At 42.8% G+C, this 15,013-nt stretch overlaps 2 protein-coding genes across 2 annotated transcripts in view; one reads left to right on the plus strand and one right to left on the minus strand.

Moving 5' to 3' along the window:
* Window positions 1–63: 63 nt before the first annotated feature.
* On the minus strand, window positions 64–5,590 carry bhmt (betaine-homocysteine methyltransferase). The gene is made up of 8 exons (XM_042778479.1): window positions 5,433–5,590; window positions 4,946–5,078; window positions 4,197–4,309; window positions 3,879–4,070; window positions 3,614–3,757; window positions 3,232–3,418; window positions 709–937; window positions 64–616 (listed from the first exon to the last, which is right to left on the minus strand). The coding sequence occupies exons 1-8, from the start codon at window positions 5,454–5,456 to the stop codon at window positions 436–438; spliced, it is 1,203 nt and encodes a 400-aa protein (XP_042634413.1). The 5' UTR covers window positions 5,457–5,590; the 3' UTR covers window positions 64–435.
* An 834-nt stretch (window positions 5,591–6,424) lies between these two features.
* The window catches only part of dmgdh (dimethylglycine dehydrogenase), a 13,418-nt gene continuing 4,829 nt past the window's right edge, over window positions 6,425–15,013 (plus strand). Inside the window, 7 exon segments of the mRNA XM_042778480.1 lie at window positions 6,425–6,791; window positions 7,049–7,217; window positions 7,546–7,644; window positions 7,749–7,913; window positions 8,259–8,463; window positions 13,260–13,508; window positions 13,584–13,782. Coding sequence (XP_042634414.1) covers window positions 6,694–6,791; window positions 7,049–7,217; window positions 7,546–7,644; window positions 7,749–7,913; window positions 8,259–8,463; window positions 13,260–13,508; window positions 13,584–13,782 — 1,184 coding nt within the window. The 5' untranslated portion in view covers window positions 6,425–6,693.

Consider the following 15,013-nt stretch of genomic DNA (forward strand, 5'->3'; position numbering starts at 1 on the left):
ACGTTATGTCTAATAATTGAAATCTCGTTCATTTATGAAATAACTCCATGACAAAGAGAGCGATTGAGATCATGATGAATTTTTATTGAGCATCAGGAATCCGACTCTTGAATGGAAGCTGTGGTCGGACTGGAGTGTTCCCAACATCTGGAATGCAGCTCCGCCACATCAGTCATGTGACCGATCCGTGATGTTAGCGTGATGCGCGGCGACAGTCAAATACAGAATGGTCTCTAAAGGCACAATTACACTTCGAGGGAGATTCAACTTTCGTATGGTTTCTAAAGAACGTCTGGTCCTGCTGAAGTAAACAATCCTATGCATGAAATCAGCGTTTGTAAAGGTACAATACAGAAGGGAAGAGGTAGACAGATTATTTCTCTAAGTGTCTCCTGAAGTACCGCAGGTGTCTGAACGCGGCGCGACCTCTGACCCTCAGTGTTTGCAGTCGGCTTTCTGGAAGAGCGGGCGCAGCTGCTCCGCGGTCGTGGCCTCCTTCTGCTGCATGAGCTCGGCGTGACCTTTGGTGACCCCCCAGCCGTCAGGAGTGGACATGGAGGGACACAGCGGGCGACCGGACGCCGGCTTCAGCCGCTCCCAGTAATCACGACGGGCCCTGCGGAGCAAACATCCATCAGCATCACAGACGCATGTGTTCAGTCTCTCTCTCTCTATGTCTCTCTCTCTCTCTCTCTCTCTCTCTCTCACCTGGCTCGGACCCAGGGTTTGGTGTGCATCTCCAGGCCGCTGCCCCACATGCCGTGTTTCTCAGAGGCTTCGGGCAGGATTCCTCTCTCGGTTGCCAGCTCTTCGGCCACGGCGCGGATGTGGTACGGCTCGAACCCGCAGCAGCCGCCGATGTAACGGATTCCCGCCTTATAGGCCTCTCTGGCGTAATGCTGCATCTCCCAGCGTGTGAGGATCCGCGGCTCCAGAGCTGGAGGACACACACACATCAGCTGCTCGTTCACATATTAAACCACAAATACACTGTGATCACGAGACTCACAATTATAACAACTGTGAGTCAGTGGAGGGTGATGATGCGTTTCCACAGTTATCAATGTTTTTTTTTTTTTTTATATTTTAATTTTTAAAATAATTATATACTTTTAAAAATGTTATATAAACTAAATTTAGTATAATTACAACAGTGAGTTTGACATCTTTCTCTCTTCTGACCAACAGAATCTCTCCATATTCACTTCCTCTTTTGGAAATTATTAGAAATGCAATGTTTTGTTTTGTTATTGGAGCAAATGAAAATGCAAAAATTATATTTGTTGTAGTTTCTGTTTAACATTATTGATATTTGATATACATCCTTGTACATATAATGTTCTCTGAACGTCCTTATGAAGTTATTTGAAGGTTCACAGAACTATATTCAGTAACACTCAGTGCTGTGTTCGACACTATTGACAACAACATTCTTTTGCATAGACTAGAACACTTTGTTTGCATTAATTGAAGTGCATTAGCATGTTTTAAATCATATTTATATGACTGCCATCAATTCGTAGCAGTGAATGAAGAGGTATCATATCGATCACAAGTGCAGTATGGAGTACCTCAAGGCTCAGTATTAGGGCCGTTACTCTTAAATTCTGAAAAAACAGAGGTGTTAATTATAGGACCTAAAAGCTCTGCATGTAATAACCTAGAACACTGTCTAAGACTTGATGGCTGCTCTGTCAATTCTTCGTCATCAGTTAGGAACCTAGGTGTGTTATTTGATAGCAACCTTTCCTTAGAAAGCCACATTTCTAGCATTTGTAAAACTGCATTTTTCCATCTCAAAAATATATCTAAATTACTACCTATGCTCTCAATGTCAAATGCAGAAATTTTAATCCATGCGTTTATGACCTCAAGGTTACTATTGTAATGCTTTATTGGGTGGTTGCCCTGCACGCTTTTAAACAAACTCCAGTAGTCCAAAATGCAGCAGCTAGAGTTCTTATTAGAACCAGGAAGTATGATCATATTAGCCCGGTCCGTTCAACAAAACACTGGCTCCCTATCAAACATCGTATAGATTTTAAAATCTTGCTTATTATATAAAGCCCAGAATGGTTTAACCTCAGGGCGAATGAGCTCTTTTACCTAGTCCTCCACGTCCACTGCGTTCTCAAAACTCTGGCAATTTGATAATACCTTAGAATATCAAAGTCAACTGCGGGAGGCAGACTCACTATTAGCGCACTCTTAAACCTACCTACATTGTTCGGGAGGGCCCAACACACTCTAGTTTAAATCTAGATTAAAGACCCATCTCTTTAACACACTAATACGCTTCTAATATTCAAATCCATTAAAGGATTTTTAGGCTGCATTAATTAGGTAAACTGGGAACACTTCCCATAACACCCGATGTACTTGCTACATCATTAGAAGAATGGCATCTACGCTAATATTAGTCTGTTTCTCTCTTATTCCGAGGTCATCGTAGCCACCAGATTTAGGCTGCATTAAGATCAGAGGGTCACCCGGATCCAGTCAGTATCCAGCCCAGATGGTGGATCAGCACCTAGAAAGGACCTCTACAGCCCTGAAAGACAGCGGAGACCAGGACTAGAGCCCCAGAGACAGATCCCCTGTAAAGACCTTGTCTCAGACGACCACCGGGACAAGACCACAGGAAACAGATGATTCTTCTGCACAATCTGACTTTGCTAAAGCCTAGAATTGAACTGCTGGTTTCGTCTGGTCAGAGGAGAACTGACCCCCCAACTGAGCCTGGTTTCTCCCAAGGGTTTTTCTCCATTCTCTCACTGATGGAGTTTTGGTTCCTTGCCGCTGTCGCCTCTGGCTTGCTTTGTTGGGGACACTTCATTTACAGTGATATCGTTGACTTGATTGCAAATTATTGCACAGATACTATTTAAACTGAACTGAGCTGCATGATGACATCACTGAATTCAATGCTGAACTGCTTTAACTGTCATTTTGTATTATTGACACACTGTTTTCCTAATTAATGTTGTTCAGTTGCTTTGACGCAATCTTTTTTGTATAAAGCGCTATATAAATAAAGATGACTTGACTTGACTTAATAACAACAGAACATTCTCATTTTGTGTTTGTGTGTCTCTGTGTTACTGTGTGTGTGTGTCTCTCTCTCTCTGTGTGTGTGTGTGTCTCTGAATGTGTTAGTGTGTGTGTGTGTGTGTGTCTCTCTAAGTGTGTGTGTCTCTGTGTGTGTGTGTGTGTGTGTGTGTGTGTGTGTACCGAAGGGGAACTCTGGCAGGTCGATGAATCCCTGGCAGCTGCAGTCTGGTGTGTGATACGCCAGCGGCTGCGTCATATAATGTGCTTTCAGACCAGCTTTCTCCACGCCGGCCTTCATCATGGCCACGGTCTTCACACAGGTCATGGGGTCAAAGTGACAGTTCACACCCACAATATCAGCGCCTGGAGCATAAACACAGAACATCAGAGCATCATGAGATCCAGCAGGATCCATCCACGCTGAACAAGTGCACTTCAGACACCTGGATGATGCATTTAATTAACTGGGGTTAAGACACCTGGACGATTAATTTATTTTATTTTTATTAAATTTTATGTGTTTATGTGTGTGTGTGTATGTGTTTGTGCGTGTGTGTGTTTGTTTGACCAGTCTGACCGCACACTCTCCAGGTGTCACTCCATGCATGTCTCCTTCAGGTCCAATACATAGGGTGGCTGCTACAGGCTTTCCTGTTGCCTTCAGAACCTGGACGGCCCATTCAGCCTCCTCCACATGCTCGAAGTACTGCAGATCAATCAATCCATCAATCAATCAATCAATCAATCAATCAGTCAGTGAGCACGTGATGAGAAAAGTTCTTGTTCTTGTTGAGATCTCACGTGAGGTTCTGTTTGCACGTTCTCACCTCGGCGATCAGGAAGTCCACGTTCTTCTGGATGAAGACGTCGATCTGCTTCTTGAAGATCTTCTTGACCTCGTCTTCGCTCTTGCAGCTGAGGTAGGAGGGTGTCTGCGAGACTCCGCCCGCCACCAGAGCATCACCCTCATTGGCCACTTCTCTGGCCAGATCGCAGGCGGCCTCGTTGATCTGCTGGCCCTGCGGACGGTCAGCAAACACCTCTATCAGTCTTTGGCTGTAATCTTTGCACGCTGATCTGAGACCAGAGTTGTGCAACGTCTAACATGAGCTCTAACTGATCTGAGATGAATGCGAGCGACTCACAGTGAAAGTCAGCTTGTTCCCTCTGTTCTCCAGTTTGTCGTCGCTGGCGTAGAAAGTGAACGTCTGCATGACATTTGACCCGGCTCGCAGGAATTCCCTGTGCAGCTGTCGCACTGATGAGAGAAACACATGCCACGCTTAAACACCGCAACTCTGTGCAAATCCTAAATACAGCTAACGAGCCAAAGAAACACTCCATGAGACGTTTATGAGGAGGAACCAAGAATCTAGGCTTTGTTGAACACTTTTAAAATGCTCAAGTACAAACTAGCAATAGAATATATGGAAATATATGCAAATGTGTGCATATTTAATTACATAACGCCTCATTTGCATATTTAAGCATAACACTCAAGGAAACTTATAATACAAAATGTTATGAATCATTAATCAACTAATAGATGTAATAAAAGCAGCATAGTATTATATTCCTACACATCCATTAATCTCTGGTAACCCAGTGCACAAAATATTCTAAGAATGTTTTGCTAATGTTATAAAAAATATTAATGTTATGAAAATAATATATATTCAAATATTATTACTGAATGTTCTCTAAAGTTTTCTTAAAAGTTAAAAAAATGTAAAAATTCTTGGCTTTACGAATGTTAAGAGAACTTTTTGTTTTTATAATTTTGTAAGCATTATGGGAATGTTACTTTTAAACGGTCCCTGAACAATACTGGAAGAGATGTGTTTCTGACTTTCGCCTGTTAGCTGGGACCGTCTGTTATTGGGGAGAGTCTCACCGGCCTCCGGGTGCTCCGCAGCGGCCTCTGGTGTCCAGGGTCCGGCCTTCACGTATCCTCTCTTCTCCAGCGCGAACACGAAGCCTCCGTCTCCGATGACCACCTCACCCGCGCCCAGGCGCTCCAGAACACCCTGAACACACACACACACACACACACACACACACACACACACACACACTCAGCTCTGCGCTATATGATGCCAAAACACACGCATATTTACAGCAGAGACGCGAAAGGACGCGCGCAACCGTGTGGATCAGGGTGCGAGCGCGTGAACGCATTAACACACTTTAACACAAGTTTGCGTGCTTCTGTTCATGTGTGTGAAATTGAGAGCTGATATATTAATCGCTAGATTAAATATAAAGCACCTGCAGGATCTCATGCGTCGCGGCGCGTTCGCGCTCTTATGTAAAAATTACGCGCTTGGAAACGCACAAACTGGACTGAAGGATCTCTAAAAGTGTCTAAACCTGTAACTCACCCTCTTTGATCCGACTGGTGCCATATTCAGCAGTAGATTCAGAGACCTTCAGGAGAGCTGAGTGAGACTGGAGTGAGATGCACATGAGATGAGCGCTTATAAAGCACCGCTGGAGGGGTGTGTGTGTGTGTGTGTGTGTGTGTGTGTGAGAGAGAGAGAGAGAGAGAGAGAGATCGATCGGCCCCGAAACCTAAATTAGTTCAGTGTGTTACTGATTAATGTTTTATCTTTCTTAGTAAATCAGGATCATCAGAGTGATTGTCTTCTATATTTTAAAGCAACACATTGTACCATCAATCGTGTTCTTACTACAAATACACAACTGTTATCCTGACGTGCACAAAAATATGTTCTAAGAACTTTTTGCTAGCATTATTTCTGAATATTCGAGTTTTCCCAAACATTTTGAAAAGTTTTTTCTCGGTTATGCCAGTGTTAATGGAACGTTCCATTATATATAACTCTGCAAACATTATGAGAACTGTATCTTTGAATGTTCTCTGAACGTTTGGAAACAAGTAGTAACATGTTTTTCTAATGTCTCCATTAAGTAATGATAATGTTATTTCTGAACGTTCAAAACGCCAAGTTTTTAAAAACATTTTTTCTCGGTAATGTGAATTTTAAAAGAACGTTCCATTTGCAAACATTGTGGGAATGTTTTCTGAACATTCAAAAGTATCATATAATAAAAGTAAGAATAAATCAGAACATTCTGAAACAAAGCGGTAACATTTAAACATGTTAGACGAACTGAAATGTTACATGAACAAACGGAGCTGGAAGAATGTTTGTTCGTAACTTTGAGGGAACCTTTGCAGATCGTCAGCCAAAACTCTGTCAGATGGAAAAACTGCTGCAGACAGTGATTCTAGACGAGTTATTGATCATTGATCGTGTCAGAGCTGATTACTGATCATGTGATCTGCTGCCTCACACACACACACACACACACACACACACACACACACACACACACACTCAGGATTGCTACACCTCTGTTTGTGCTGCAGATCGTTCATTCACTCTAGATATATTATTGCAAGTCAACACTTCAGATATAATCAGATCATTCTATTTTGGTGTGTGCATTCAGTGTTCTCCTGTAGATTGAGTTGGTTTGTTAATGTTTATGAATCCCCGGGTCTTTGACGCGCTCTGACAGGCGGGCGCGCGCTGCTCGTGCGTGTTTCTGCGCGAGCGTTTCTTTGGAAACTCCGAGACGAAACTCGAGAAAACTTCATTCGGAACAAAACACAAAATGTCGCGAATATTAAACACTTTTAACGCTCTCGTGAGGCAAGACTTCAGGAGAAAAACACTGCGCGTTTTTGCGCGGAGCCTCGCGACAGCTGACGGGTGAGAAATAACTGACACAGAGCTGAGAAAATATGTATTATATCTGACAGACTAGACGTTTAAGAGACATGTCTGACGAAATATGAGATATAGCTCTCTATTTGGGAATGCATGGGAACATTCAAACCGATTGGGATTAATACTGTAATAATCAAAATGACAGATTCTGCAGAAATAATAAGGGAGTGTGCAGTGTGTGTGACTGCATGGATCTGTGCCGCTGAATGCATGTGTGATGGGTCTGTTCTGCGTCTCAGAGATCCTCCCGGGGTTCTGGGGAAGCGTCTGAAGGACTCGGCGGAGACTGTGGTCATCGGTGGCGGGTGTGTCGGGGTCAGTCTGGCGTATCATCTGGCCAAAGCCGGACAGAAGGACGTGGTGCTGCTGGAAAAGTCCGAGCTGACGGCCGGGTCCACATGGCACGCGGTACGCACACGGGTCAGGGGTCAAATACAATCTAGATTTGCTGTTTTAGTAAATGCTCCTGGTTGCAACAAACCGTGTAAGTCAGGACAACCATCAGTCATGAAAGCTGCTGATCAGTTACTGAGGGATTGAATGCAATGCTGCTCATTTCTGATAAAAGCATCTTCCAAATGCATGAATGTAAATGTGAAAAGCATGACAGCTGACTGTGAAAATGACTTGTTTTGAAGTCTCACTGGAGTATCTGTTTGAGGTGACTGACAGCGTATGGCAGAGGTTATGCCGTGTGTATGTGCTGAGTCTGAACGGATGATATTTTCGTCCACAGGCGGGACTCACCACATACTATCATCCAGGCATTAATCTGAAGAAGATTCATTATTACAGCATTAAACTCTTCGAGCAGCTCGAGGCTGAGACGGGACAGGTGAGACACATCATTACACATGTTTACTCAAGCTAGTAAGGAGCTGCTTCAGCTCTGTGAGGCGTTTACAGCTGTATTGAGTGTGTTGTGTGTTTGTGCCGCAGGCCGTGGGCTTCCATCAGCCTGGCAGCATCAGACTGGCGTCGACTCCGGTTCGAGTGGATGAGCTCAAATATCAGATGACCAGAACACACTGGCACCCGACGCCACAGTTCCTCATCGGCCCCGAGAAGATCCAGCAGCTCTTTCCTCTGCTAAACATGGACAAGGTACGAACGCCTGAGGACAACACACATACATACTATAAGTCACTCCCAGTCAAAATTGCATTCTTGAGAGAGAGAAAAAACACAGATCAAAACACTTTGGGGTGATTTGTCACACTTTATTATTACATATATAAATAATGTAAAATTAGTCATGTAAAATTACACATCTATAGGTAGATAGATACTAATGTTGATTTATTGTCTTTTTCCTGTTTTTCCATTTTTTCTCGTTAAAGTGTTAAAACTAAAATGCAACATCATATAATAAAAATGACTTATATTCTGGAAAATCCGGTATACATGTTAAATGTGTGGATGCTGAAGCTGCTTGTCTCTGTGTGTCAGGTGTTGGCGGGTCTTTATAATCCGGGTGACGGTCACATCGACCCGTATTCTCTGACGATGGCTCTGGCGGCGGGAGCGCGAATGTACGGCGCTCAGATCTATTATCCCGCTCCTGTCACAGGCCTCACTCCGACCGCCGACGGCAGATGGGACGTCCAGACGCCACACGGAACCATACGAGCCAATCGCATCGTCAATGCCACAGGTTAGGCCACTCCCACATGTTAAACCACATCCCACATGATAGACCACACACCCATATGTAAGACCACACCCACAAAATAGGCCACCCCCATATGTTAGACCACCTCCCACAAGATAGGCCACACCCCATATGTTAGTCCACAACCCTCATGACAGACCACACCCACATGTCAGACCACACATCAACATGTTAGTCCACACCCCTCATGACAGACCACACCCCCAAAAGATAGCTGATAGATCATCCACTGCCACAAGGCCACACCCTAAGTCTGGGCCAAACCTATTTTTTCGTCTGGGCGATTCGATAAAAAAAAAAACTATTTCAGCAAACATTTAAAAGAAGATTTGATTAATCGTTCATTAGTTTTCCAGTACCCTTTATTTTTTTGTTTTGTTTCAGTGCACAAGATACTGTTCACAAGACGACGCTGAGATTTGCGGTGTTTTCAGTCTCTGTCGTCTGAACAATGATGAATGAATGAATGAATATATGAATTTCATCCCCAGTGCGGATGCTCTGAGTGTTTTCACTTCACATAGCATTTTACCATTTAATCTGACAAAACTACCGTCATATCACATACACAGCAGCTGCAAGTTCCTCACGGCAACCCGTCAAAATAAAAGTTTAGTGTAACGTGAAGAAATTGTCAAAAATATATTATTATTTAGCAGTCTTAAGACTCAATGTAACAACAATGCTACTACTAAAACTACTACTAATAATAAATATTAATAAATCTTTATTTTTAAAGGAATAATCACATTTGTTTTCTTTTTAATTTTAAATAATAGTAAACCTCTGTTGTGCAGCACTTTGTTTGGCAAAAAATAAAATAAAAGGGTTTTTCATTTGAATAAATTAAATTGTTTTATGCCCTCATCTGATTACCAGAAAAATGAATAAGAACATTTTATATGGCCCTATTATTGTTTAAAAAAGGACCCTATACAGAAAAAGAAAAGGTTTAAAATACAGGCCTGTGGCTCTTAATTTTTTTTTATAAATTCACCATTTGTAAAATTATGTTTACTGTTCATTTTTTAGAAATATCAATAGCATTTGTATTAAAACTATATTCACTGAATGTAATAAAAAAAAAAATTCGAGAATCAAATCGAATCGAATCGAGACATCTGAATCGATACCCAGCCCTAGCCACACCCACATGATAGACCACACCCCCATATGGTAGACCACACCCCCACAAGATAGACCACAAGATCGTATGGAACCTATGTGGTAGACCACACCCTCAAACAGCCATGATAAACCACACACCACATGCTAAGCTCACACGTGTTAAACCACACCCTACATGTTTGCTCACCCGCATTAGGCCACACCCCTCACTGAGGAGCATCTGCTCCGCGTTTATATTTCAGAGCTGCAGCTGTCTGACTTATATGCACGCACATGCAGGTCAGATGAGTCCTATATCCGATTTTTTTTGGCTGTCCGTTTACACGCCCATATCCGCTTGGAGAAAACGGCCTGAAACATCGCGCTACTGTTGTCAACATTACTCCTCTCAGAAAATGTACAAAAATAAAGAAAAAAAAAATTAATTTTAGATGTTTAATTACTACTTGCCACAGCATTTTTTGAAGTCCTCCATTTTTTGCCTGTAGCTTTAAATAGCCCGTGCGAATGCACACTAATATAATTTGCCAGCATGGGTCACATATGCGTTCCCGTTCAGACAAGCAGATGATGTCTGCATGAGAAAAGTACCAAATTGCTATTATCAGGATCGTGCGCTGTTATATGCACGCACTTTGGATGAGTCAGTGCGAGCATAGAAATGGTAGCTACTGTAATGTTAATCCTCTCAGAAAATGTACAAATCCGATCTGCCTGTTTTTACATGGAGCATTTTTTCGCCTCGCATAGCCCCGTGTGCACATATGCCAGCATGGGTCACATTGACGTCGTTAGTACCGATTGTAGTTTTTTCCACATATGCAATGAAGCCTGACAACAGTCCCATCTCGAAATATCCACTGATGAGGCCTGCGCAATCTCGAAATATCTGAATGCATGCGTCTGTGTCACATATGAGCAATAAATAGGGTCATATTTAACTGGCAGTGTAAACGAGGCCAAAGACTTTCTGAAGGGTTTTAAAAAGTCTTCAATATAGCTTGATCAAATTAAAGACATAAAACGTATTGCAGATCTTAAGTTTTATCATTTTAAGACATCTTAAATTTGAGAATGAATGCTAATGTGATTATCAAACTTCAAAAGGCAGTGACTTCATGAAATAAATGTAAGCGCTGCAGGTTCTACAGGCTGACAGTTTCAGAGCAATTCACAATCAGTGAATAAATAACACACATGATGAACTCAAATGAAAAATTCCCCCCACAAGAGTCACCTAAGAGGTTTCTGAAATTCAGGCCCTGAATGAATGTCTGGTCTGTGACCGTATCTGCAGGTACTGCTTCCTGTGATCCTGATCAGAGCACTCTTAATATCATGGTATTTTGGTGACACAGTAAACTGTATCTGGCATTTGACTCAAAGTAGACTCTTGTATTATAGTGATTTAACGTTTTTAATATCCAGATTTTACTAGAATCAGCTAAATCCGACTTGCGTCATGGGGCCAGATCTTTCAGCGGGTTTTGTTGTAATAGTTTGTGCTGATGTTCCTGTGGGAATGTGCTGAAGCAGCTTTGATAAGATGATCAGACACACATTGTACGGTCACACGGGCCGATCGCTGCTGACCTCTGACCTCTCCTATAGCAAACACACCTGACTGTGTCCCATAATCCATCTCTGCTGCTGTCGGCTGTTTTCTGAGCGTCCGTCTGTCTCTGAAATGAGTGTGCTGAACCTTTAATGTGTGTCATGTGCTGCTGATCCAGAGGTGTGAGTCTGTTTAAACATGAGGACTGAAATGAGTAATGAAGAACCAGAGTCAAATCTGTGTGTGTGTGTGTGGCTGATGTTGGTCCAAGTTGAATGTTTTTGGGGTTTTGGCCTTCTGCCCCACTCACATGACCAGCCAATCAGCTCTTGCCAACAGTTCATCTCTCAGCCAATCATCAGAGGTCTCTCTCACACGCCTCAGCTCAGCCAGTTTCTCACCAGAACTCTTCATTTGTTTTTTTCCCTCAACCTGTCCAAACAAAACCCTGACTTCAGTTCTTTTTGTGAAAGCCCTCAACTTCAGTCATTGACTCAGATCTATTCTATTCTATTCTATTCTATTCTATTCTATTCTATTCTTTTTCCCTCAACCTGTCCAAACAAAATCTGCTGTTTTATTCTGTACTATTGAAATCTGTTCTATTCTCTTCTAGTCTATTCTGTTCTGTTCTATACTTTTTATTTTTTATATTCTATTTTTGTTTTATTCTCTTCTAGATTCTAATTTGGTCTTTTCTATTCTATTCTATATCATGCTAAATGGTTCTATTTTATACTATTCTACTATGTTCTCTTATATTTTATTCTTTTCTGTTCTGTTCTATTCTAATCAGTTCTATTCTGCTCTATTCAGACTGGTATAGAGTATGAGCTGTTAGTTTGTCTCACTCCTTGTGTTTGAGGTTAGACGCACACTTAACGGTTCTGGCTGTAAACAGTGACTTTACCTGCAGAACTACTGCTTTTACATGCAAAACAAGAACTGGAGAATAAAAGTCTGTTATTGAAGAGACAGCCCTTATATCTCGTTTCTAAGCGAATTAATCTTTTCTGAACATGTTTTGATGGAGTTTGCGGTTTATCGTCGTTTCTCATTCTTGCTGTAGCATGATGTTCATGAAGTGCAATGACATCACTAGGTTCTGTCAGGTCAGAGCTGCAGATCTGGGATCAGTCAAACACACCAGGAATTCAAAGGTCAGAGCTCACGGAATGTTTGCAGGAGGATCCAGTTACCCTGAACCCTGCTAACCCACAAACACACTGTGAGCCGTGATTGGTGCCTGAAAAACCACCTCGACCAATCAGACCACACCTCACAGCACTACAGATGTTTGTGATTGTGTGTTTGTGGCTCTGGCTGAACTAGTTCTTATCCACACACTGTAATTAACAGGCGAATGAACATACTAAACAATGTTTTCCTTTTTTATTTAAATATGTTGAGGTTTTTGTTTTTTTTTTTGGGTTGTTAGGGGTTAGAAAATATCATTAGCTCAGTGTAAAAACCAGTACGCCTATAGAAAGAGTGTGTGCGTGTGTGTGTGGGGCTGCTAGAGGTTATTTCAGACTGATGGATCATGTTCTGTGTGATTATTTCAGGACATCTGGAGTGTTTGTGTGTCTCTTTTGCTCAGGGGTTTCTTCTTAAAGGAACAGTTCACTCAAAAGTGAGAATTGTGAAAATGTGTTCACCCTCAGTTCATCTGAGATCAGGATGAGTTTGTTTCTGAGAAATGTAGCACTGCATCAGTGTCTCAGCAATGGATGCTCTGCAGTGAATGGGTGCCGTCAGAATGAGAGTCCAAACAGCTGATAAAAACATCACAATAATCCACAAGTAATCCACAGCACTCCAGTCCATCAGTTAACATCTGGAGAAGACAAAAGATGAAACACATCCAACATTTAGATGTTTTTAACTCAAATACATAGAGTCTATAATCCATAATAACACTTCCTCCAGTGAAAAAGTGTTCTGGTGTGAATCAGGAGAGAAATCTGCACAGATCAAGCAGCGTTTAAACAGATCTAAACAAATATGTGAGACAACAGGAGATGCACTTTTTCACTGGAGCTCTGACAGCAGTGATATATAATATATAAAATATATAAAATATATCTGATCTCAGGGTTCTGGGCGCGTGAACTGGGTCAGATGATCGGTTTCCAGCACCCCACCATCCCAGTGCATCACCAGTACGTCGTCACGGCGACAGTTCCCGAGGTGAAGGCGCTGAAGACGGAGCTTCCTGTGATCCGGGATCTGGAGGGCTCGTATTACCTGCGTGGGGTGTGAGATGGGTTGATTTTTGGGGATTACGAGAAGGAGGAGAAGATGAAGCTGCAGGACTCGTGGGTCAGAGACGGAGTTCCTCCAGGTCAGCAAACGGTTACTGAGGTCAGATCACAGCGAAATCACAGCACAGTCAGAAATAATCAGGTGTGTGTGGCAGGTTTCGGTAAGGAGCTGTTTGAGTCCGATCTGGACCGGATCATGGATCATGTGGAGAGGGCTATGGAGATGGTGCCGGTTCTGAAGAACGCTGACATCATCAACATTGTGTCTGGACCGATCACATACACACCTGACCTGCTGCCCATGATCGGACCGCACCAGGGAGCCAGAAACTACTGGACCGCCATCGGCTTCGGGTGAAGTGAAAAAAGCTCATACACACACAGATACATACACACACACGCTTAGGGTGACACACACACACACACACACACACAGAGAACAGTAGACACACAGACACACACACACACACACACACACACACACAGAGACACACACTCTCTCACACACAGATACACACACACACACACACTCAAATGCACACACACACAAATACACACACGCACACACACACTCACTCACACACAGACACACAACAACACACACACACACAAACACACACCACACACACACACAAACACACACACACACACACACACAAACACACACACACACAGAGACATAAACACACACACAGAGATACACAGACACACACACACACACACACACACACACACACACACACACACACACACACACGTACACACACAGACACACACTCACTCACTCACACACACACAGACACACACACAGACACACAGACACACACACTCAAACTCACACACACACACACACACACACACACACAGATACTCACACAAATACACACACACACACACACACAGATACACACACACACACACACACACACACTCAAACTCACACACACAGACTTCAAAACAAACACACACACACACACACACACACACACACATACACACACACACACACACAAAACAAACACACAGGTACACACACACACACACACAGATACACAGCACACACACACACACACACACACACACACACACACACACATACATGCACAGGCACACACTCACACACACACACACACACACACACACACACACACTCACACTCACACACACACACACACACACGCCACACACACACACACACCACACACACACACACTCAAATTCACACACACACACACACACAAACACACACACACAGACATGCACACACACACACACACACACACACATACACACCACACACACACACACACACACACACTCACTCACTCACACACACACACACACAGACACACACCGACACACACAACACACACACACACACACACATACACATACACATACAGTACACACACATACAGTACACACACACACAGACACACACACACACAGACACACACACACACACACACACACATACACACACACACAGACTTTCTGCCAAAAAGATTATATCAACTGATGTTGATGTAATTAGACACAAATAAAACTCAATTTGTTACACACACACACACAGATAGGAGTCAGA

The sequence above is a fragment of the Cyprinus carpio genome, chromosome A21, assembly GCF_018340385.1.
Source record: "Cyprinus carpio isolate SPL01 chromosome A21, ASM1834038v1, whole genome shotgun sequence".
NCBI classification, from domain to species: domain Eukaryota; kingdom Metazoa; phylum Chordata; class Actinopteri; order Cypriniformes; family Cyprinidae; genus Cyprinus; species Cyprinus carpio.